At 42.5% G+C, this 25,362-nt stretch overlaps 1 protein-coding gene across 12 annotated transcripts in view; it reads left to right on the plus strand.

Annotated features, from left to right (window-relative positions):
* Positions 1–25,362, plus strand: part of PTPRM (protein tyrosine phosphatase receptor type M) — an 834,581-nt gene that overhangs the window by 702,793 nt on the left and 106,426 nt on the right. For all 12 annotated transcript variants that reach the window (XM_007974623.3, XM_073006465.1, XM_073006464.1 and 9 more), the window contains one exon: positions 18,956–19,043. In XM_007974623.3, coding sequence (XP_007972814.1) covers positions 18,956–19,043 — 88 coding nt within the window. The remainder of the gene's footprint in view (positions 1–18,955; positions 19,044–25,362) is intronic.

The following is a 25,362-nucleotide window of genomic DNA, read 5'->3' on the forward strand; positions in this document are numbered from 1 at the left end:
GGCTTACTTTTATTTGTGTTGTTTGTATAACTTTGAGTAGTTGAAGTCAGACTTACCTAGTGTTGAAAGTGAGACTTGAGCACAAATTTGCTGGAGTTAGCACTGGAGAGGCACTGCAGAAGGCAGCCAAAGGAGAGCAAAGTGTATTTTTCTTTTGCGTTTAAATGTTGTAATACTGTTTTGCAATAAGTGAAATATGTGTGATCACATAAAGGAGCAGTGGAGAAAAGATATTGAAATTCTAGGTCAATGGTTGATATATAGAAATAAACACACTTCCAAAAGTTAATATTACAGTTATATAAACTTCTATAATCTAATTAAAAATCTTAAAGACTAGAAATAAAGCTTGAAAACCAGCAAGATTTTTCTAAAGCTTGTTTTCTGTGCCTGTGTGTTTCTGTGTGTTTCACATTCTCATGGCATGGTCAACTGGAAGGTATTCCATTGATTATCATAGCTATGCTACTAGGAGAGATATACTTTAAAAACATTTTCTGTTACTAACACAGTGAGGTGCTTTTAAAGGCTTGAGATAGCAATGGTTTAAATGGAAAAGCCAATATGTTGTGTGCATCTGTAAGTACACATGAGTAGAGAGAGAAGTGGGCTAGAAGAAGAAAATTAACTATGGAAAAACATAAGCATATCCACAAAGTAGGATTTTGGTTTCTCAATCTATAATATTATTTCATTTCCAGATTGTGAATGGGTGGCACACACTGTTTCTTTAGCTCCTTTTTGGCCAACCCCACATAGCTATTTCTCCATACCTACTCATATATCACCTAAGAAACTACCTAAATTGATCTCAAATGGATCTAATGAGAAAGACATGCCTGGCATCTTTGTAAAAATAATATCTATACAGTGGGCAAAGTTGCTTTAAAGTTTTTATTTGGGGAGCAATGCAAAATATTAAAGCATCTGTTGTTTCTGCAGCTTAACTTTTCTAATATTTTTACAGCAGCTAATTTAACCTGAGTGCACAATTCCAATGAAGGAAGTTGTAGGATAAAAAGGTAGAGCCGAAATGTATATAAATCTTTGGTGTCCTTGTAGATCTGATACACTGCCATACTTTCCTAAGCTTATGCAAAACAGAAAGTGAAGAAGCATTTTGCAGAAAACTAAATTATACATGAAGTCATTAAACCTCACCCTTCACTTCTGATTGAGGGATTGCTGCAGTTGTCTGAAAGCAGAGGCAAAATGAAAAAATAAATAAATGAAAGACCTGCTCACATTATACATTTCAGTGGAAATGTAATTGCCTAGAAATTCGTTTGAAGTTCTTGGGTATGTGCAAAACTGCATGTAGCTGCTGAAAATAAGAAAAAGGTCGTGGCACAGAGCATCCTTGTGAACCCAGAATCTAACCCTAACATGTGTGGGGTACAGAGGGCAAGAGGGAGGGTCGCCCTGGATGCTGTGCTACAAGTCTGCATGTCCCAATCAGCCCGAAACTTTCCTGTTCATTGAAATGTTTACTTGTTTTGTTGACTTGTTTTTCCACCCGGATATGTATTTATGTACATAACACACACCGTTTACTTCTTTTTCCAAAGGGGTTTTGTAACTGCCTCTTTGAAAGCATGTCTCAGTTGACAAACTCTATAGGAAGGTTGTGAGATTCCCTTTTTTGAACATCATAAACCCTCAAAAATGTTCTTATCCATCAAGGATGGTCTAAATGTGAGCATTATGAAAGAATAACGATGTAATAGTGACCTCTGTCAAGGTCATCTTCCACGATGAGGAACGTGAAATGGAAAAGGCATGAAGTCGGCATCTGTGCGAGACTTCATAGCTCTCAAGCCCGATGTAGCAGGGCTGGAGAAAGAAGGAAAGGCCTTTTCTGACCCTTAATTAAAGGGACTTTTGCTGGCTCTTTGCAGATTGCTGCTGGCTCCCCATATAGCTCTTAATTAATTCCACCTGTATCATTGCAAAGTAAGCCGTACCTGAAGAGTGGGTTAACAGCCGTGGTAAGCTCCCTGGACTGCATTTTCTTTGACTTGACACTGTGTCTTGAAGGCTCTGGCAGTGGGGTGGAGCTGCCTCGAGGAGCAGGCCTGTTTTAATCAGCACATCACAGGTCCATAGTAGTGAGACAGAGTGTCTCCCTGCTCACATGAACCGTGGCTTGACTAAGAACTCGGTGATAACGACACCTCTAAAAGAAATGAAACATGTGAATGTTCGCTGTGGAGAGGACGCTCAGAGAAGCAAAGATAGTCTGTCTGTTTCCAGCACTGACTCTCAGCCTGCAGAGGGAGAGCCATGCCTGTAGAGTTTGCAGTCTCCTGGCCCTGAGGTGACATCCCCAGAAAGCTTTCTGCTTCGTTTACTCCAACCCAGTGCTCACCACACAGCCTCAGCTCAGGGATCTGGCTTTCTAGATAGTGCCACTGGCTAGGGCACAGCAGGCACAATAGACACTTGGAAAGGAAATCTCCCCATTTTAAATTCGTTTATTGGCATTCAGGGTTACACATCAGAGTCGCTTCCATTTAATGTGTGTGCAGCCATGACTGGAAATGATGCATCTCTAAGAGTGGGAAGTGTACGCATCTGCTCGGGCTGCTAGACTGGGTGGCTCACACAACAGAAAGTTACCTTCTCACAGTCTGGAGGCTGGAAATTCAAGATCAGGGTGCTGGCATGGTTGGCGTCCTCTCCTCACACGTTGGCTTGCAGGTGGTCAGCTCTGCACGCATGCCCTGGGGTCTCTGTGTGCCCTACTCACCTTTTCTTAGAAGGACACCAGCCATACTGGATTAGGATCCACCCATATGACCTTAGTTTAAACTTAATTACTTCTTGAAGGCCCTGTCTCCAAATACAGTCCCACTCTGAGGTACGGGGGCTTAGGACTTCAACATAATGATATGAATTTGTTGTGGGGGGTTCACAATTCAGCCCGTAACACTAAGAAATCATATTCTTTGTTCAGGAATGCTGAGAGATCTTGCAATTTGAGGCCCCACCAAGGTTGGGCCAGGCAAGGCATCAGCCCCATTGGTGGGTCCCTGTGAATCACCACCTGAGCTGTCCAAAAGTGTTGCTCCAAGGTGCATGTGGTTTTTTTAATGTAATTAATTTATATTTAATATTAAAGTTCAGTTCCTTGGTCATCCCAGCCTCGTTGCAAGTGCTCAGTAGCCACAAGCAGCCCTAGCAACCGTCATATCAGGCAGTGCAGTCTAGAACGTTTCTGCCAACTTAGAACTGTCCTTACATTCTTGTTCTGGAGGGGCCACGCACAATGGCTGCACAGTCGTTAAAAGAATCCCACAACAAGCACCCTGCACCTGCCTGCTTTGTGCCCAGCTCTGTGCCTGTGGAAGTTAAAAAGGGGAATGCAGGCCCCCTCTTCAGGCAACAGTCTAATTGTGCCAGTAAAAATAACATTAAAGCTCACATATTAGAGATGTGAAGAAAACTTAAGTGGCACATATTAATACCTATGATAGAATCTTGAAGGAAAAAAGACCAATCAAAACTAAAGTAGAAAATACATGGAATAGGTAGATTTGAGCTGAGTTATAATGGTTACCCTAGCTTTGCAAAGGAAGTGAAGGAAGGGCCCCCTGCTCAATGAACATCATATCCCACAGCAACTGGAACGCAGCAGGCGTAGAAGCCAGGTGTCGTCATGCTCTTTATCTGAGACAATGACACTGTACTGCATTCTCTCCTTTTCATTTTTAGTGTCTTTTGCTTCTTCTCAGCCTTTCCTGTGCATTATCGCTACATCCTTGGGTTCTTGGACATCCTAGCAGATCCAGTGGGATCTCCTTCACTGTACTATCTTCCTCTAGAAATGTTTTGCTCCTGGTGTCTCCTCTTCCACCTACAGCAGGATGCTTGTCACAGGGATTATCTTAGGGACTCCACAATCACTTGAGCATGGCCCTTCTACAGCGACGAAAATCTGTGCCATGCAGTAGGATGGCCACTGGTGTTTGTGGTTCTGAGCTCTCTCTACGTGGCTGTGATGACAGAGGAATAGAGCAGGGGTGCTTGACTGCAGCATAAACTAAGAACCCACAGCTTTTTTTGCTTCAGCTCTTTCAGCAACCCTGACCTTTCTCTAGTGGATGCAGGAAACTTTCTTTTTTTTTTTCCTTTTTTTTTCTTTTTTTTTTTTTTTTTGAGACGGAGTCTCGCTCTGTCGCCCAGGCTGGAGTGCAGTGGCTGGATCTCAGCTCACTGCAAGCTCCGCCTCCCGGGTTCATGCCATTCTCCTGCCTCAGCCTCCCAAGTAGGTGGGACTACAGGTGCCGGCCACCTCGCCCGGCTAGTTTTTTGTTTTTTGTTTTTTGTTTTTTGTTATTTTTAGTAGAGACGGGGTTTCACCATGTTAGCCAGGATGGTCTCGATCTGCTGACCTCGTGATCAGCCCGTCTCAGCCTCCCAAAGTGCTGGGATTACAGGCTTGAGCCACCGCGCCTGGCCGGAAACTTTCAATAACCCTAAGAAATGAGTGCCACTTCCCTGTTCATTCAGAGGTAAAAGTGGATTGAGGTCCACAGATGCATCTGAAGAAGGCGTCTCCTAACATATCCAGTGTTGATATCCAACTCTGAGGTCACTGATTCAATGTTGGTTATTCAATATTAGCTATTATTTAGTTTAGTAATTTAACTATCAGACATTACAGATATTTGCAGTGTTTCATATCAAGTTTAAGTTATTTTTTCAGGACCCAAGGCTTGGTGGAGAATTCTTAGCCATTACACCAAAAGCATTCTCCATTAAAGAAGAAAATCAAGAAATTGGACTTCATTAAAATTTAGAACTCTTGCTCTGAAGGAGGATGAAAAGACAAGCTGAAGACTGAGGGAAAATATTTACAAACTACATATCAAAGGATTCATATCTAAAAAATATAAAGAATTATAAAAATTTAATTTTAAAAATCCAAATAGAGAATGAACAAAGACATGAAAGACACTTCACCAAAGAGAATATACAGATGACAGATAAACACATGAAAAGAAGTCAACACAACCAGGTGATAGGAACATGAAAATTATGACCATGATGAGGTATCATCATGTACATGTTAGAGCAGCCGAAATAAAAAGCAGAGACACTACCAAATGCTGGTGAGAATGGAGAGAAACTGTATTTCTCGTAAACTGCTGCTGGAGTGTGAACTGGTACAGCCATTCTGGAAAATCTTTAAGCAGTTCTTAAAAAACTGAAACAGAGGCCAGGCATAGCGGCTCACGCCTGTAATTACAGCAGTTTCGAAGGCTGAGGTGGGCAGATCACTTTAGGCCAGGAGTTCGAGACCAGCCTGGGCCAACATGGTGAAACCCTGTCTCTACTAAAAATACAAAAATTAGCTGGGTGTGGTGGTGGCCGCCTGTAATCCCAGCTACTAGGGAGGCTGAGGCAGGATAAACGCTTGAACCTGGGAGGTAGAGGTTGCAGTGAGCCAAGATCACACCGCTGCACTCCAGCCTGGGCGACAAGAGTGAAACTCTGTCTCAAAAAAAAAAAAAAAAAAATACAACAGATTTACCACATGGCCCAACAATAGCACTGCTGGACATTTATCACAGAGAAGTGAAAATTTATATTCCCACAAAACACTGTAAATAAATATCCATAACAGCTTTATTTGTAATCACCAAAAACCGGAAATAGTCAAATTGCTCTTCCCTAAGAGAATGGCGAGACAGACTGTAGTATGTCCGTACCATGGAATATTACTGAGCTGAAAAAAGGAATGAACTAATGATGTAGACAACAACTTCGATGGATCTCAAGGGCATTGTGCTCAGCAAAAAGAAGCCAGTACTTGATGATTCCATTTGTAGAATCTTCTTGAAATGTTACTGAAATTACAGAGATGAACAGTAGACTAGGGGATTCCAGGAATTAGGGGATCTGCAGTGCCTATTCAGAGATTCCACAAGGAAGGTTTTTGTGGTAACAGGATAGTTCTTTATTTGATTGGAGATCTACACTTGAGATGAAATGGCGTGAAACTGTACACACACACAGTACCAGCTTCAGTTTCCTGGGGTACAGTTATATGAGGTGTAATCATTGGGGAAAACTGAGGAATACATGGAAGCTCTCCATACCATCCCTACAACTTACTGTGAATCTAGAATTATTTAAAAATAAAAAGCTTTTAAAAAACTATTTATTAGTATAATTTAAAATTTATGTCAAAAGTTATTGATTACCAACATAATGATTCTTTGAACTCACTGGTGATTATCCTAATAATAAGTTTAACCTTAAGTTTGAAAGATGCTGGGGTCTCTTTTCATGAGCATAAGTTACAGCTGTCATGACAAAATGAGGGAAGGATTTATGTCAGTTAACAGGCTTACATCTACGAGATATTTCGGGTGAAAATTTTAGCATGGTATTTGGAACACAGAGGAGCTGCATTTGTTATCTTGTGTTATTAGTATTATGTTGTTTGTTTGTTTGTTTGTTTGTTTGTTTATTGAGACACAGTCTTGCTCTGTTGCCCAGGCTGGAGGGCAGTGGTGCAATTGTAACTTACTGAAGAGATCCTCTTGCCTCAGCCTCCTGAGCCTGAGTAGCTGGGACTATGGATATGCACCACTATACCTAGCTATTTTTTTTTTTTAATTTTTAGTAGAGACAGGGTCTCGCTATGTTGCCCAGGCTGTTCTTTCTCCTGGCCTCAAGCAAGCCTTCTGCCTTGTCTTCCCAAAGTGCTGGGATTACAAGTGTGAGCCACCACACCTGGCCTCCATTGTTCTTATTAATACTACTGAATTGTTCATTTATTGTGATTTTACTGAAAGAATTCTTATGTAGTCAAAATCGCTTGAGCCTGCAATTTTTTCATATGACATTTCTTGGCAAAAACTCAGATTCCCTTTCAGGAATTTTCTTTGCTGAAGCATCAATCTCTAGCTATTTTGTGAAAGTCCATTCTGGTAATGTGGGTCCTCCAAGGGCATTAGCTCTCGGCTATTTGCATTTCAAAATTGACCCTCAAGTTTACTTTCAGTTACTTTCAACTCTGTTGCCTTCTTGAAAATATTTTAAGGCAGTACATCTAATAAGCATTAAGCATCTTACTTTTAGTTTAATCCCAAACCTTGTAGTTCTAAATAAAAAAATTGAACCACGTGCCCCTAAGGTTTTAATCTAATATCTGGTTTCTTGAACTGGGGCCAACTCTTCATTTTTTAAAGCATCAGCAGATTCTAAATACAACTTTTGGCAACTTTCTTTTAACATCTGACCTTGGTTCACTTAAACTAATTGTTATCCTTTCAGCAGACTGTGATTCTGAAGGGGGAAGAAACACTGTACTGCAAACGGTTAGAGGAGTTTTTAAAATTTGGGGTATAATGTCCTCCATGTAAAATGTCTCTTTTCAGTATGACTCTCTGAAACATGATGGTAATTCATTTAAAACTAGATGTAAGTATATACTTTTTAAAAAACATTTTAAACAACCAAGTCTTAAAAATATTAAATGTGAATGCATTCAGGATGCCTGAATCTTCTGATTTATAATTATCATGTATTTTTCCTTATACAGAGCTCCTCCTGTGTTCCAGGTAGATGCTAGGTGCTGAGAATGTGGGAGACGCAGCCCCTTACCTTGTGGAGTTTGTGGTCTGGAGGACAGAGATGTTTGTGACTCTCATGACCTGTGCATTTCCATCAACATTCTACAAGTTCTACACATTCTACTAATAACACGCCAACTCAGTGGCACTTTATATGAACAGGCCAACATGGTTTTTTTTTCCACTGACATTCACAGATTTTAATACAGAAAGCAATCCTGTTAAACAATTTAATTATAAAAATTCTACTGTAAGCATTAAAAAGCAAATTCAGTAACTTACCTGTGGTCTCACAATTAGGAATCAGTCAGAGCTGGGATTTAAGCCCAAATCTTCTCCTACATCTCATTCTTTTGCCTCAGCAACACTTAAGCCGAGATAGATGGTTGAGTTCGGTTTTCCCCAAGTGTGGATGCAAACAACTGGTGATGCACACGGTGATTTTAGGAGGCCCACTCGTGGGGAATAAGGTGTGCTGAAATCACAGGTGAGAGAGCCATTGGCTTTCCTGCTAGTTGTCTTTCAGTACTTTTGATTTGCCAGGGAACCTTGGTTTCCTGAGAGAGAACCAAGCGTTCTTTTAGCTGAAGGAGAAGAGGCCTGGCCTCAGGCTCCGAAGTAGTCAAGCAGCACCGCCTGGCTGGATTGGATACTATTGCTTTGTTTTTGTTGTCTCGACTTTTTCTATTCTCTTTACTTGAGGTAAGGGTTCTTGGCTTGTCTGCGCGTGGTGGCTCACAACTGTAATCCCAGCACTTTGGGAGGCTGAGGTGGGCGGATCCTTTGAGCCCAGGGGATCGAGACCAGCCTGGGCAACATGGTGAAAACCCATCTCTACAAAAAATATAAAAATTAGCTGGGCATGGTGGTATGCACCTGTAGTCCTGGCTACTCAGGAGGCTGAGCAGAAGGATCACTTGAGCTTAGGAGGTCAAGGGCTGCAGTGAGCTGAGATCACACCACTGCACTCCAGCCTGGGCAACAGAGTGAGACTTTGTCTCGAACAACGAAGCGAAGTTTCATTTGCAAGTAGTATAAATGTATTTGCATATACAAGAGTTAAATTTACATCATTCAATAACAGGGAAGTGGTGAGGGGATGAGGGAAGCGGTGAAGGTGTACACGAGTGACCAAAATTTGAAAGACCTCATGAATTGCTGCTGAGTCCTCCTGACTGCCTTTGTCACTTGCCTCTAGGGATTCTCATTCGCTCCTTCCCATCTGCGAGTTACAACTTCCCAATTTCACAGCACTTTAGAGAAATGAGTAACATTTCAAGGGAGTACATTCAGATGACTACGGCATTCACCCAGGATCTACTGGGAGATGATGATCTCTCTGTTTTGAGAGGTGAATCGGTTCTTCCAGGATTCCCAAGGGAGGCTGTAACCACCTCTGACTCTACAGATGAGTGATCAGCACACGTGGAAACTTCCGCCATGCCGGGATTTCTGCTCCATACCAGTGCAGGCTGATTGTTTTCACTTACTGAGAATCTCATCTTTACTCTTGTAGATGAAGGCTGACTGCCAGGCCTTCCCTCACAAGAAGGCGTCCGTGTGATCTAAAGTGAGAGTGTTCACATTCTTCAATAAAATAGGACATTTGGCTAAAAGTCAGTCTTGACATAAAAGGAGAGCCTCTGTGACTCTACAGATCACTTTGGGTTATAATGTTCCATACAGGTGTTTGCTTTGAAGAGTAGGCGTTGAACTTTCTGGCAGAGTAAATTGAGATGTAATCATTTTTCACTAAACTGTTTGAAAAGAGATTTCGAACCTTATTTTCTAAATTTCTAAAATACTTATCTGTTCTAAATTTTGATCTTTAGTCACCATGGCTTAGGTATTGCAGGAAGAGCCTGGGAATTGTGCTAATGGGTTTTATAAATTAATAGGTGTCAAAAAAAAAAGTCACAAATATCACATTAAAATTCCTTTTTCTGCTATACTTATTCATTTCCAAGCCTGTCATCTCAAAAAAAAAAAAAAAAAAAAAGTATCCTTAGATTTTCAGTCACATTTGATGGAGTTTATGTGCTCTGATTTCTGAGGTGAGGACATTTTAAAACTTCACAGCTCTCCAAGAAATAACAGGAAGAGGATGTTTGCTTTAAAAAAAAATAAGAGGGAGAAGAATAAAACCCCCACCCAACTTCCAAATACTGTATAGAGTCTGTGAAGGAAAAATACAGACATGGGGGGGGAAATGGAAAAAATTATCTTGGAGACAACAGCAAAAACTGGCGGTCAAGTCAGTAAGGATGTACTGTCATCAAGGTCTCAGGTTTTCATATTGGAACGAGAATAGTAACAGGTGGCCTTGATGGAGCACTGGCTGTATGCTGGGTGTGTCACACATGCTGAGTCTCACCGCCCTTCCTGTGGCCATGGAGTCAGGAGGGAGACTTGCTCAGTTTTCAAATAGGAAAGTGACAGGTGCCCTGGTGTGTTTGTAACAGCTCACTCTGGGCCAAGCATATAAACTGGAGGGTGCAAAGAGACCAGACAGGAAGGTACTGCAATGATGCAGGCGTGTATACTGGAGGGTGCGAAGAGACCAGACAGGAAGGTACTGCAATGATGCAGGCGTATAAACTGGAGGGTGCAAAGAGACCAGACAGGAAGGTACTGCAATGATGCAGGCAAGAGATGGGTTGGAGGCTGCTCTCCAAAGGAAGGGAGCAGCTGAATTTCCACAAAAACACCCATCTGCTCTCTAGATGTTTTCAAGATGCCTTTTCCAAGGAGACTGCTCTCTGAGGATCTGGGCGCATTTGCACAGGCTCACTGTCAGAGTCAGGTGCAGAGGTGGAGGAAATTACAGCTCTTGAGTAGTGTGAACATCCCAAACTCTGGCAATATCTGCATCAGAGGCAAAATGAAAATTGCTGTCTCTCTGAAATGTGGGGTGACAAGACGTAAGCCTAGCATGACTTATAGAAACACAGATACTTTCAGCTGCCTCTAGAACAGAGCAGTCCTCTTTGGGGGGCCCGAGACAGGTTACTCACTGACATGACTATTTTGACACCCCATTAAATTACCATGACCTCTTGGGGTTTGCAAGGGCACTGCAGTGAGAACAGGGGCAGATCCAAGTTCCGGAATCTTCAAAGATGGATCTCATTGATATATATGGGAATCAAGAGATAGGCAACTCGAAAAAGTCAGCTTTGACCAAGTTTTATGTAATAAATCTAAACACGTAGAAACCCTTTGTCCAGCTTCTCCAGGACGCCATCCTCATTCCATAAGAAGCAGCAGAGATTCTCGCAGGAAGGAGGAGTCTGGAAATGGGGCCTTTAACTTCCAAACTGATGAAATATTTTTGTGATGAGCCCTTGAGAACCCCTGAAGGGGGGTGCCAAGGAAACAAGGACTCCCTGAAATGCAGCTGAGAGCTTCATCATGGGCAAGACGACAGAGGCACCAGCCTTGAGAAGACGATCCAGATAAGGGGAGCCCCAGGCATGGCTGAGAATGTAGGTCTCTGTTATTAAACTGTTTTCTAGGGAACAAAAGGAAAGAGGAGTGCAGGCCAAGAAAGGGTTGAATATCCCCTAACAACCCACCCTCTGCTTCTTACAACTAATGCCCTGCTGACACTCACCCCAATTATATCAAAATCATCTCCTTTTTGGAGCCACCTTACTCTGCATCAGTCTCTGCAATCCCACGGAACATTGGGCTTGTCCAAGGAATGTTCAGCAGCCGTGAACACTCTGTAGTTACTGTTTTCATGACTATTTCCCCTTGTCACTCACTTGAAGGATATGATTTTTGCTGTTGCCACTTGATCAGTGGTTCTCAACTTATTTCTGCTCCAGTGCCCTTGAGGGCTGCGTCACTTCATTAGCGGGAGCTGACTACCACAGTGCTTCTGAAGGTGGGAAGAAAGGGGACTTGGAAACTGAGCAAATTTGAAGAGAAAGAAAGGCAACTTGATTGAGGGCCCCTCCAGGGTGTGCATACTTACATCACCAGGAAACATCGCTGTGCAGATGGCAATAGGACTGTGCCACCGAACTGGCTGATTCCGTAAAACATAGTAACCAGAAATCCTTGGTGGCTTAAGACCCATGGCTGGGGTGACTTGAGAATGCCGCATGCACAGTGCAATGCAGCAGGCACAAAGCCACAAGTTCTGAGCCAGCTTTGTGGCCAAATGGAGGCGCACTAAGTTCAGAGTGGAATGGCCTTGGCTCGGGTCCCAGCTCTTCTGTTTACCAGCTGTGTGATTTCAGGGGAGTCATTCAATGTCTTTCATACTAAATGTCCTTATCTATACAACAGGATTAAAATGCTCACCCCCGACAGAGCTTCACAAATCTTATAAACACGTATGGATCAACAGGAAATATATGACATTGCTGTGAAAAGGCACTCGTAAAATCCCTCATTCAGAGTAATATTCAACAGAATAAGAAACATATTCTAAAGCTCAGTCAGACATCATGGGGACTGTTTATAGGCATGAAAACATTGTGTATATATATATATTTAGGCGGCAACCCTCAATCCCATTATCAAAAGAAAAAGAGATGTTATGTAAAGGAAGATAGTTATACGGTAACTATTGCCAAGATCATGGATGGCCATTCTGAATCCTGCAAAATAGAAAAATTCTGCACAATTTCAAATTGGATTAAGTTGCAATAAAAAGTGGCCAGAGATTAGCAACTTCTTTAAAAGATCAATGAATGTTCACATTTAGATTTCAGTTTGTTTAGAAACCTAGTTCATGTGTCTAGATTCTTGTTTTCACCCAATCCTCACCTCTCTTAGCCGTGAAGCGTCACGTGCTCCTTTTGCCTGCCTTTGTTCAGGACGCTGGAGAATGACAGTGACCAGTGACCATTGCCACTACTGTGCCTGAACTTCTGGGGCATTCAGCTTTGTGGTCCATCAGGCAAAGTTAGGTGTCTTCAGTTGCTTTAGTGCTATAGCAGTAAATAGTTTATATGGGATCTAATAAAATGTGACGCTTCGAAGCACCAGAAGAGAAGTCTGAGCAGAAAACAAAGAAAGTTCACAGAGTTTGCATGCCCCAGTGAGTTCATCTTCCTCCTTTCAGGGTGATGATTTTAGTCATTTTACATGCACAATTTTATTCATATGAGAAAGGGAGGAAACATTCTATTTCAGAAGCATCTAAAAAACTTGACCGTGCACTGCCTGAAAACATACTGTACATTATGTACAGCCTTGACCTGCATCCCTTTCTTTCTGGCAGCTTTTCTGTTGAACAGGATTTTTTTTCTCCTTTTTTAATATCTAGGAGCTGTGGCATTTTTAACAGACTGCATCATTTTGGAGTAATGTTCTCTTGAGGTGGGCAACTGAGATGTATAATTATATCCTGTGGAAAATGATGGTGGTATGAGGGGTGGGGAAGGAGGTTATTGAATCACAAAAACATGTTTCCTATTCAGAAAAAAATGACAGTATGCAGGATGTTCAATTTCCTTCTGCTCTGTGCCCATGGAGAGTGCAGCATCTTCAAGTGGGGGAAGTCATTGGTATTCACTGGAGCTTGCCTGGTTTCATTTTTATTGTTCTGGAGACTGATTACTCTTTCAGAGTGGTTCCCAGGTCTGCTGCCTCTTTGCAGTATATATGAGCTAAGGTAGTCAGAGGAAACACTTTAATTACATTTTAAGTAGAATAAAAGCATAAGTATATTTATGAAAATTCTCACAGAAGGTGCAGTGAGACCATTAACTTAAATCCCAAAAACACATGTAGTGTTTTTTCATAATAGAAGGTTCATAGTGGGTGTGTTAAATTATACCCGCATATTTAGAACCTGCCCTAAACACTAAATATTGCCTAAATGTGCATATTATATTCAAAATTCCCCCTATAAAACTTGTACTGGGAGCAGGGGCCGTCATTGCCTGCCTCCCACACTTGTCCATAAGTTGCTACTCTGCAGATGGGACGTCCTCAGGGGCTAAATGATGCTTTTAGCCTTGGTTCCCTCAACCATCCCTCCTGCTCTTTCTCATTGGGCCTCTTGTTCAAAATTATGCCTGAGATTTGGTCAAATTTGATTTTAGCAAGCCTGAACATAATTCTGTCAAGGGAAGACTCCGAGGTGAGAGATAGAGGAGTTGGAGGTTGTGCTTAAACTTGAACGTAAGGATTTGTCTCAGGCATAGAGAGATGCAAGGAGAAGATGAGCAAAATTTCCCCCCAGAGACCAGAAGCCAGTCGCTGGCATATGCTTCGAAAATCCTTACTCCAAAGAACAAAGTTCTTTTCTTTCTATCAGCACTGGAAGGATTCAAAACCTGATTGTCTTTACTTTCAACAGGCTTGAGAGGAACCCTTCTTTTCTACAAAATAAATTATGTAGTGATAACTTCCCAAGAATATTGGTTCAGAGTAGAACTATATTCAATTTATGTAAATTTAAAAGAACATGTTTAACTTTTGACCTCTTAAAGATAAAAAAAGATAGCTAAAGAACCTTTTTTTCTTGCCCAAAGAAAAATGCACAGGCGAACATCTTATAAAATGTGCATTGACTTCGCTTAATTTATTAAAAGATATTTAAAAGTGAAAAAGCATGTGAAAAGGAACATAATAGAATAATTGCATAGTAAAGTTACACATAACCCAATGTTATTTGATTTTCCTCAGGCACATTTTACTGTTGTGTTTATTAGTGATTATGCCAATCTCATGGTCTGCCAAAAAAAAAAAAAAAAAAAAGGGGGGGTGGACTCACAGGGTCAGTAGAGAATCCTCAGTCTCTCTAGGGAAGGAAGAATGAAGGAAGTGTATCTGCCACCTCTGCAGCTCCACATCGGTGGCAGTCCTGGCTGCAAACCAGACATGAAGCAGTGTTCTAAGGCACTGACGGCAGTGTTCCTATCCCAGTTACCGCACTTGCTCTGAGAATTGTTAACCTGGAAAGCAACCAGGGGCACAGTCTGAGAGATCCATGTATCATATCATGGCTTCTCTGAGTACTCAGTGGCTCCAGAGCTACAGATAGAGTTTTATTTTCTAACTAAAAATGTAAACAATTGGCTTTTGTCTCACTTTAGGCATAAGAAGAAGTCTAAAGTAAATATTTTCTCAGATATCTGGAAAGTATATGCTAGAAAAAAGCCATAATATTCAAAACTGGATCCATCTTAGGAAAAAACATTTTTAATCTCCATAACAAAAGGAAATAAAAGCCAAGGCAACCAATCTAGAAAGACTTTCCCTTTTCTCTCTGGGCTCCCATAGGTATATTGCTTATTTTCCTAGCCAGGGATAAGGACACGTGGTCTTAATAATCCAAATGTATCCATGGGGAAATGGGCTATATAATTGGAAGCAACACTTACAGAAAATGCGAGAAACCGTCACCATATCTGTATGGAGTCAGGAGACAGTGACATTTATCTGTGGAGGCACTAGTTATCTGACCTTTTCCTCAGAGCATCTCTAATTTTGTTTTGTTTTTTTAAAAATACATTTTGCCTTTTATAGTGATTCATATAATTCCTGGATAAGAAGTTGGGAGGCTCATTGCAGGAAGCTGAACTTTTCTGGCAATGGCTTCCATGCAATGAACACATATGTATGAGAAAAAAAATTCCTGTTGTATAAAAGTAATAGTTAAAATTTAATTGACATTTTAAATACTCTTTTGTTGTAAACGTCCTTTCAGAGACAAGCAGAGATAATCTCGGCATGGAAAACAATTGTTGGCGATGTGTATTTAAGTTGACTTAATAGTGTTTTCTTCTCAAGGTCATTGGGGTAAGGGTGGTAGAGAAAAAGCAGTGGATAAAGAGTCAGAGACACTGACTTCTGATCTAGGTTGTGTTAGAAGCTGTTGAGGCGTCTGTCTTCATCTCATGTCCCTCAGCTGTAAGGGACAGCTCATGTCCTCTCCTCCAGTGAGGATCAGGTGAGATGATGGACTCATTCACCTGCACATACTTGTTGATGCTCTCATAATAAGTGTTCAGAGATGGATAAAACTTGGGCCCCATCTGTAGGAAAACATTCTGAAAACTGTAGTGCTCAAATGCAGTACAATTGGTTATTGTTTCATTTGTTGATTTGTGTCTGTTTCTTGGTCACCAATTAAATGAAAATAATACAACTAAAATAACTATTTTTAAATACAAGGACTATTGGCAGTCCTGTAATAACCACAAATGCTAAAGAAACACAGCTGTGATGTGAGCGTCATTTCCCACAAGGGAGCCTCTGTGTGTCCAGAGAGGGCAGGGACTCTTATGTGGCTCGAGTCCCCACGTGAAGGCTCAGGGAATCTAGGGGCATTTTCTGTATGAGTTGAGGCTGTGGATTTACTGGAAGACTTCAAAGTCTCAAAATCAGTTTTCTTCTTCCATCTTCTTACAAAAAACAAAATCTGAGAACTTTTTAGATGGGTGGAAAAGGCAGAGGGAAGTGAAATTGGTAATTAATCATGACAAACTCAAAGTGGAATTAAATCGTTGAAAGTCAAATAATAGTTATTACTCAACTATAAAATTATTGTCATTCATAGAGTAACAAAGACAGTATTCAGAAAAAGAGTATCTGACTTTAAAATCCCTGAAGCTATTTTTAAATGCATGTTGCACAGCAGAATAGAAGTTACATGTTTGAATAAGTCCCCTGATTATATAAAGGTCTTGTTCTAGATGGAATCAACTAGCCATTTTTAATGATAGTATTTCTATTGAGTTAATTTATGAATAACCTGAAAGTGTTTCTATTTGTATTTGCCCTGTATCATACAGTGTTTTACTTTTTGTATTAGTCCATTCTCATGCTGCTATGAAGAAATACCCGAGGCTAGGCACAATGGCTCACTCCTATAATCCCAGCAGGTGAATCTCAAGGAGGGTGAATCACTTGAGGTCAGGAGTTTGAGAGCAGCCTGGCCAACATGGTGAAACCCTGTCTGTACTAAAAATACAAAAATCAGCCAGGCGTGGTGGTACATGCCTGTAATTCCAGCCACTCGGGAGGGTAAGGCATGAGAATCGTTTGAACCCAGGAGGCAGAGTTTGCAGTGAGCTGAGATCGTGCCACTGCACTCTAGCCTTGGTGACAGAGTGAGACTGTCTCAAATTGTAAAAAAAAGAAAAAAGAAATACCCAAAACCAGGTAATTTATAAAGGAAAGAGGTTTAATTGACATACAGTTCCACAGGGCTGGGGAAGCCGCGGGAAACTTACAATCACGGCAGAAGGGGAAGCAAACACGTCTTTCTTCACGTGGTGGCAGCAAGGAGGAGTGCCGAGTGAAGGGTGGGAAAAGCCCCTTATAAAACCATCAGATCTCATGAGAACTCACTCACTATCAGGAAAACGGCATGGAGGAAACCACCCCTGTGATTCAATAACCTCCCACCGGGTCCCTCCCACAACACATGGGGATTATGGGAACTACAACCGAAGATGAGATTTGGGTGGGGACACAGCCAAACCTTGTCACTCTTCAGCTAGCGACACATAGTGCGAGTCTGTTAACACAGCTGTTCGTATATTGCACGTCTGATCCTACCGTGTTTTTGAAATGATAAATATAAGGTAAAAAGTGTTATGATAATAAAGTGTTACCTATGATCACAACTAAGGGACCTTAAGTTGAGTAGATTAAACCTCTTAACTCTTAGGTGTGTAGTGTTATTTTTTTCACTCTTCTGTGTTGTGTGATAAAATGGTGTTGCTCAGCTGTTTTGTTGGGTGGATGTACCGAGGACAAGATCTGAAGCCTGAGGGCAGGACAGACCTGGGGCTGGGATCTTCTCCAGCCAGTCTCTGATGCGAGCTCGGTTGTATGGTAACAGCAGTATCCATACCCACCAGGCCACGGAAAAGGCATGGACTTGGCAAACTATGTCAGGTCCATTCCATTCAACAGCGGAATGAAATCTGCAGACTGTGGATAGGTAGGCTTTCCAAGCCTTAGAGCCCCTTGCACACTTAAGCTGCAGAAATAAAGCTTCATTTTGAGATCAAAGCCAAAACATACTACAACCAAACACCACAGTTATTCATTCATTCAGTAACTAATTACTGGATTCCAAACATAAATGATGAACACACAGCCCCCGCTCTCAGCGAGTCCACAGCCTGGTGGCAGAGACAGACACAGAAACAACAGAGGATGCCAAGCACTGTCCACTTAGTGGTCAGAATACTGTGCAGCACACAGGCAGGCAGAGCGGGGCACAGATACCCCATGGCGTCTGCAAGCAGTGTGTCCTACTGCAGCAGTGCTAAGCCACGGTTTACCTCATGAGGGAGAGTCGGACCCATAAAAGGGAATAAATACATTCTACCTAGCGACAGACTAATCTCAAAATATTGTAAATGGTGGAAATGGCCAAGGTGGCTGAACACCACAGGTGAGATGGAGACTGGGGAGGAAGGAAGAGCTTCTGTGTGGGAGAGAACTTGAAAGCCACCCTGGAGCACATCTGAGGACACGAGTCCCTAATGCCCTGTTCTCTGGCCCCAAAGCATTCCCAAATGGTGCTCATTCATCTGCTCGCCCTTCGTCTCTTCTTTCCCTCTCTCTTCCTTCCCAGTGGGTGCCAGGAAGTATATGAGGACCGTGGCAAAAACAAGAAATAGCTTTACTGAATCCTGTTCACTTCTATGGGAGGTTTTCCCATAACCTCCTCACATAGTTGACCACATAAAGGTAAAACGTAATGTGAAATAAAGTGGAAATAAAGTCACACACTTTTTTTTTTTTTTACTTGTCCACCGAGAGTAGAGGACATTTTCATTACAACTTGAACAAAAATAAATAAATAAACTGAAGATTAAAGACTCCAGGCATCATAATGCCAAATCCCTAAATAAATGAACATCTAAACTCCATTAAAAATAAAGAGAAAACTCTGGCAGAGTTTATTACAGGATTTTAGCCTGGAAGTCATGCAGTCTCAGCTTACCTACTCTCATGTTTTAACAAAAAATAACCTTTCTTCAATTAGCAATTAGGGAGAAAAAGACATCACTGTATCTCTTATAAGAATTTGAAAGATGACAATAAGGAAATTGAGAGAAACATTAATTTTTCTGTATTAAATATTCAGGTGGGATGGGGATGAACATGTGACCATTTTTACTGGGTTAGACAGAGAAATCGTGGGTTCACTCTTCAGCTTCCATCCCTGTGTTTGTAAGATACTAACTAAAGGAAAGCAATGTTTAGCAAAAGCTAAATGAAATACTTAAAATGTAATATAGTGTAATAATCCCTTATCTCGTTCCTGTGGGCATTCTTTCCTTCTTGACCCCTGTTCTACGTTTTTTAAGAACATCCTCCATCGTTAAGATCCCTCTGTTTACTGTGCCAAGTTGTAATTCTCAGTCTCTCTTTCCTTCTAGAGCTTCTTTGAAGGGCAGTCTGCACCATGGGACTCGGCTAAGAAAGATGAGAACAGAATGAAGAACAGATACGGGAATATCATTGCGTGTAAGTGTCAACAGTGTGATTGTGCTGTTGTAGAACTTCCTTTTCGCATCTCGTAAGATTGACCACCAGGCTCATACAGAGGAAATTTACAGTGCAATTACCGCCTTCATCCTTCTAGAAGAGCTGGTGTTATGCCCGAACTAAAGAAAGGAATAACTGTCTACCCCCACTTCACCATTGTACTGTTGTTATGGGCCCTGTTTTACTTTTAGATTTAAGGTTTGGGTAACATAGGTAACATTAACATGCTGAGAAGGAAAGTGCATATTGGATGGAGTAAACATAATAGTCCTAGTGTTTCACAGCTGCTCTGTGAGAATGAATGGAAATAATGATGCACAGCATGCCTTAATGCAAGGAGCTCAGAGTTCTCTGTCACGTTAACTCATTAATCCTGTGGACACTGGGTTAGGTAGGTCAGTAATAGCCCCATTTTAAGGACAGGAAACTGAAACTCAGAAGTTAAATGATACTCCCCGTATCACAACACTCATTAGCAAAAGAGCTAGGATTATAACTTAGAAATACCCAGTGCCTGTGAAACTGAATGTTCCCAACCCATAATGCCTTGGATGGTTTTTAAGTGGAGCCCAGCCGCATTAATGTTCTGTAGCAATGCTGAGACACGTGCTAGATTGATGAAACCCCTTCTCCCACGGCCCGTACTATCCGTCCCCTGCTTAAACTGCTCTCCGTCATCCGTGACTGCATCAAGGCACTAACGGGCCCACGGTAGTCGCCTACCATAATTAATACTATTTATAAAGATACGTAAATTTTGAAAAACAACACAACAATGCTGATGAGGCCAAGAGAACATCTTGCGCATCGTGTCTCATTCCTTACGAGAGAACAAACTTGGAAGGTTTGCTTATTCCAGGGGAGCGATCTGTTAGCTTTATTGATTGTGAAAGTACTGTTAAACTGTCTTTGCCTGAGTTCACGTTTCTTAGTGCGACAGTACAGATTCTCTAGCAGTGCTGCCACAGGATTTCCTGTGACTGTAGAAATGTTTCGTGTCTGTGCTGTCCCAGACGGTAGCATGAGCCACATAGGAGTAGCTACACTGCGTACTTGGAATATGGCCATATGACTGAGAAACTGAATTTTATTTTATTTCTCATTGTTGCTGTTCAAGAGTTTGACAACATGAATTATAAATGTTATTTAATTTTTACTATTGTTAATTTAAACAGTTCATGAGGCTAGTGGCTACTACGTTGGACAGCACAGATTTCAGTGTGTTTTAGAAAAAGAAATGGGGGTGGGGAAGTGTGGAGCTTATATATGGCACAAAACGTCTGCTTTCCCTCTGGCTATCAAGAAATGATCGCCAGGGTTGCCGGGTACAGATGCTAGCTTCGTGTGTTTGTAGTTGCTTTTAGAGCATGCTGTATTTAGTAGCACTGGAGTGGTCATGTCAGAGTCCTTTGTAGGTAGGAGATGCTGTCCTGAGGTCTAGGGTTGATTACTCCTCAGTGGATTCCATCAACACTTATGGAACACATTCCTGATACTGGATACTGAGGACACAAAGGCCATGGAGATGAGATGGTGCCCCTGTCCCCAGGACAGACACAACCGGACAGTCAGATCGCTATGGTAGTAGTCCAGTGCCATGGCACAGGGCTGTGTTGCAGCCCGGTACACAGTGTTCCAGAGGCTCAGAGAAGGAAAACATGGTTTCTTGGTCTATCTAGACCCTTCCAAGTTCCTTCATTTTCTCTGGGAGCCCACTGAAGCTTTGCGCTGTTAGAATTCAGATTTCTCCCCATGGCTTGTGAGATCCTTTCCAGGAGTCCCTTCAGCTCTGCAGCAAACTCACAGAGATTCTTGAAAGTGAAGTGGGGAATCCCCTTTCCATACCAAGTGGAAGGTACATTGCTGAGTCTATAACTTCGTCACGTAGCATCACCGATGTGGCCTCGTGCTGAGCATACAGAATGCAGTGTCAAGGGATGTAGCCTTGGGTATGCTGAGAGATCCAGACAGCCTTTCTCCAGTACAACATTGAGTCTGCTTCTTCCCAATATCTAGTTTAATACCTCCTCGTGGAAACACTGAGGTATATTTTTTAATCATGAGTGACAAAAGCTAGCATTTGCTGAGCACTTACATATGCCAGACACACTAAGTACTTTGCACATAGAAACTTGTTCATTTCCTGTAACAACACCACGAAGTAGGTAATATTTTTGTATCTGTTTTCCAGGTGAGGAAACTGAGGGATAAAGAGTGTTACAGGGTTTCACAGTTAATAAGGAATGGAGGCAGGATTCCAGCCCAGGAACAGCTTTTATAACCACTGCCTGATGGGCGCTGGGATCATTGGTCCCACTGGCCTGGTTTTCACCAGGTGCGGTGACTCATACCTGTAATCCTAGCACTTTGAGAGACTGAGTTGGGAGGATTGCTTGAGGCCAGGAGTTGGAGACCAGCCTTGGCAACAAAGTGAGACTCTGTCTCTACAAAAAAAAACAAAAAAAAAGTGACTGAGCATAGTGGCTCACGCCTCTAATCCCAGCACTTTGGGAGGCCAAGGCAGGCAGATCATGAGGTCAGGAGATCGAGACCATCCTGGCTAACATGGTGAAAGCCCATCTCTACTAAAAATACAAAAAAAATTAGCCGGGCGTGGTGGAGGGCGCCTGTAGTCCCAGCTACTTGGGAGGCTGAGACAGGAGAATGGTGTGAACCCGGGAGGTGGAGTTTGCAGTGAGCCGAGATCGCGCCACTGCACTCCAGCCTGGGTGAGAGAGCGAGACTCCGTCTCAAAAAAAAAAAAGAAATAAAAAAAGTAGTTGGGCATGGTGGTGTATGCCTGCAGTTCCACCTCAGGAAGTGGAGGCAGGCAAACATGGGCATGGCCCTATATTGATTGTTTCCTTTCTATAAGATGTCTACAGGCTCTCCACCACATTCCGAGCAGATTTTCTCCTTTATACCTCCAGAGATCCTGTCCACTTTCTCTCCACTTGACCCTTGTGGGTATTTGGTATATAGCTGTTTGTCACAGGAACACTGAATTCTGTTCCTCTACCCATTGCTCATCACAGCTGGACAGAGAGTACGTACTTAAAAGGGTCCAATAATCTATCTCTTTATTCAATAAATATTTATTGATCACTTTCTTTTTGCCATACTCTGTGGTATGCACTGCTATAAAAAGATAATGAAGGCCAATAAAAAGATAATGAAGGCTGAGGCGGGTGGATTACATGAGGTCAGGAGCTTGAGACCAACCTGGCCAACATGGTGAAACCTTGCCTCTACTAAAAAGACAAAAATTAGCTGGGTGTGGTGGCAAGTCCCTGTAATCCCAGCTACTCGGGAGGCTGAGGCAAGAAAATTGCTTGAACCTGGGAGGCGGAGGTTGCAGTGAGCCGATCATGCCACTGCACTCCAGCCTGGCGACAGAGCGAGACTCCGGAGGTCTCAAAAAAAAGAATAAAGAAAAAAGAAGATAATAAAACACAAATAGATATTGCCCTCCTAGTACTTACAGCTTAGTGCAGGGGGTTGGCAAACTTTTTTTCTGTAAAGGGTCCAGTAGTAAATGTTTTAGCCTTTACAGGCCAATCTCAATCTCAGTTCAGCTTCTTGGCTCTGCTGTTTTCATGCGAAAGCAGCCACTGACAATATAGAAACAGATGGGTCTGACTATGTTCCAGGGAAACTGTTTTTCAAAGCCAGGCAGTGGGCTAGATTTGGCCCACAAACAATAGTTGGCTGACTCCTGGTTTGGTGAAGAACAGATTCTGCAAGGAGGACTTTTTCCTACCCCCCAGGGCACATTTCTACCAGCAAGGTTGTTTTCAACTCTCAGGACCTCAACTTAGGATCAATTTTTTCAGCACCCCAAATATAGGTCTCAAATGTGATTTGTGTGTCTGGCACAATGTTGTCAGAGGGAGGATGAGTTTAAATCTACCTCCTACCACCATGAATTTGCAGTCTGTGGCCAGATAAGGATAAGACATGCATGAAATAATAGATCTTAGGTCCATAAATAAATGGAGAATGTATTGTGGGGACACCATTGGGGACTTGCAGGAGAAGGGTGAGTGGATGAGTGGCAGACTAATCAGGAAAGACCTTTCAGACAAAAGAGAAGGACATAGGTTTGGAGATAGGAGGAACGGTTTGGAGTCCTTGTCCTACCATGTACTGGCTCAGTGACCTGGGGTGAGTCGTGAGCCTTCTCAATGTCAGAATTTCCTGAAAAGATCACGTGTTGTGTAAATGAATAGAAATGCCACATTAAAACAGTATTGATGGTTGTTCCTGAAAAAAAATCTCACGTCTTCATTATTTCTGTTACTCTTCTTGAGTTTAGCAGATTCATTACTTCATTTAAAATGAAAAAAAAAAAATTCAGCATGTTGAAGTCTCAGATTCCAATGATGAGCTGGTGGGTAATTCAGGGACCATCCTGCTCCTTACTGGTGAGCACTTCTGTGTGCAGTGGCGCAGTTCTGCCCAGGCGGGACTCTGGCTTCCGTTTCCGGGCATTGTGGTGGGCTGTCATTTACCCGTGACCTCTGGGGCTACATTTTCTAGCCCTCACTGCCCTCCATCCCATCCCTTCCGGTGCTCTTTTAGTGTTTCTTTACTGGGTTGTGTTATTTTTGTATCTTTCTAGGGACAGTGTCAAAAAGAGGCTTCTCTGTCCAGCCTCCTAATCTTCCTTTCATCTTCCGTGGCGTCTTGAAGCCCTTTCCTGGGCATCCGTGTTACCCCTTCCTCTAGTTTGCTTCCTATACCCACACACATAATGACCCACACATACATAATGACTCACACGTACATAATGGCTGTTTCTTTATGGACATAGTGAATAGTATTACTATCCTCCGCCTAAAAATTATGTAACTAGAAAAGTCAGTTCCACTTCCTGGGAAGCCTGCTTCCTAGAGCCTCAGACTTGGGATAACACCACTAACTAGGATGAGGAATTGGGGATTCAGTCAGCATAAATTGGAGATTCTTGTTAGTGCTTTTCAAAGAACACAGAAGTTGTATAATGATCACATTCATTGTTTTGCAGCAGTGTTTGCATGTAAAATAGTTTTAATGGTCCTTAAAACTGTTTATTGGCTTTTGCTCTTAAGTAAGTTAACTTTTCCCTTATTTACACTATAAATTTGCTGAGCTAGCCCCTTCCAAATATAAACCAACACCCTATCCACCATTACCGCCCCTCCACACACCATCATAACCCTCCTAATACTCTCAACAGTTCCTAATTATAATTAACTCTAAGCTTAAGGCACACACCAAATCTCCCTGCTAACGAGGCAGCCCCCTTGCAGCCGGCTCCTCTTTCGAGGGGCTGGCAATTGGAGATAATGAGCCAGAATCTGCAGAAGCTTCCCAGGCTCCCTCCCTCCTCTCTTCTGTTCTTTATTCAACAAATATGTATTGATCTGCCATGTGCCAGGCACTGTGCCAAACCACAGTCTTTCTTTCAACAGATATTTGCTGAGTGCCTGTTACACACCAGGCATTATTCTAGGTGTCAGTGACAGAGCAGGGAACAAAGACAGGATGCTGTGCTGGTGTCGTGCTGCACCTTCTTGTGGGGAAGACAGGAACAATTGCTGAGCAGGGTGTAACACCCGTGTTAGGAGGTGAGCACGCGGCAAGGAAAATGAAGCAGGGAACGGAGAATGGTCAGGGTGGGCGATGTTTTTAGATCGTGGTCGAGGAAAGCCTCCATGAGGGGATGAGATGCCAACCAGGACTTGAAACGGATGAGAAGGCAGAGGAGTATGGCTGCCCAGGTGGCTGGGACAGCAGGGAAGGCTGTGCTGCCACAGCAGCAGGAGGGGGGTAGGGGCAGATGTGTGAGATGCAGGGACTCTGGGGTGACCACAGGAGCAAGAGCCGACAGAGCCCCTGCCCTCATGAAGCTGATGGCCCTGTGAGATTTCATGGGGGAGAAGGGGGTGATGTAAATGATTACAAAATAAAATTCAAGTTAAGGGCACAGAAGGCGTTAACATGGTACTATGAAAACTCACAACGTGGGGACCGAGTGAAGAGTTGTAGGAAGGCCTCCCTGAGGTTGGGACATGGTAAACAACTGAACAGAGGGGACGGAGCAGGGAGGATGCAGCAGAATTGGGAGGTGGGGGGGTCATGTGAACAGATCCTGTCATGCTGGGGAGCCCCTTGAGTCTGAAGAACTAAAGGAAGGCTGGGTGGCTGGAGCTGGAAGGATAGGGGTAGGAGTTGGGCTAGAGAAGGAAGGAGGTGGAAGCCAGACCTACAGAGCCTTCTGGGGCAGGTTGAGGACTTTTGTCTTTATTATAAGAAC

This window comes from Chlorocebus sabaeus, chromosome 18, assembly GCF_047675955.1.
Source record: "Chlorocebus sabaeus isolate Y175 chromosome 18, mChlSab1.0.hap1, whole genome shotgun sequence".
NCBI lineage: Eukaryota > Metazoa > Chordata > Mammalia > Primates > Cercopithecidae > Chlorocebus > Chlorocebus sabaeus.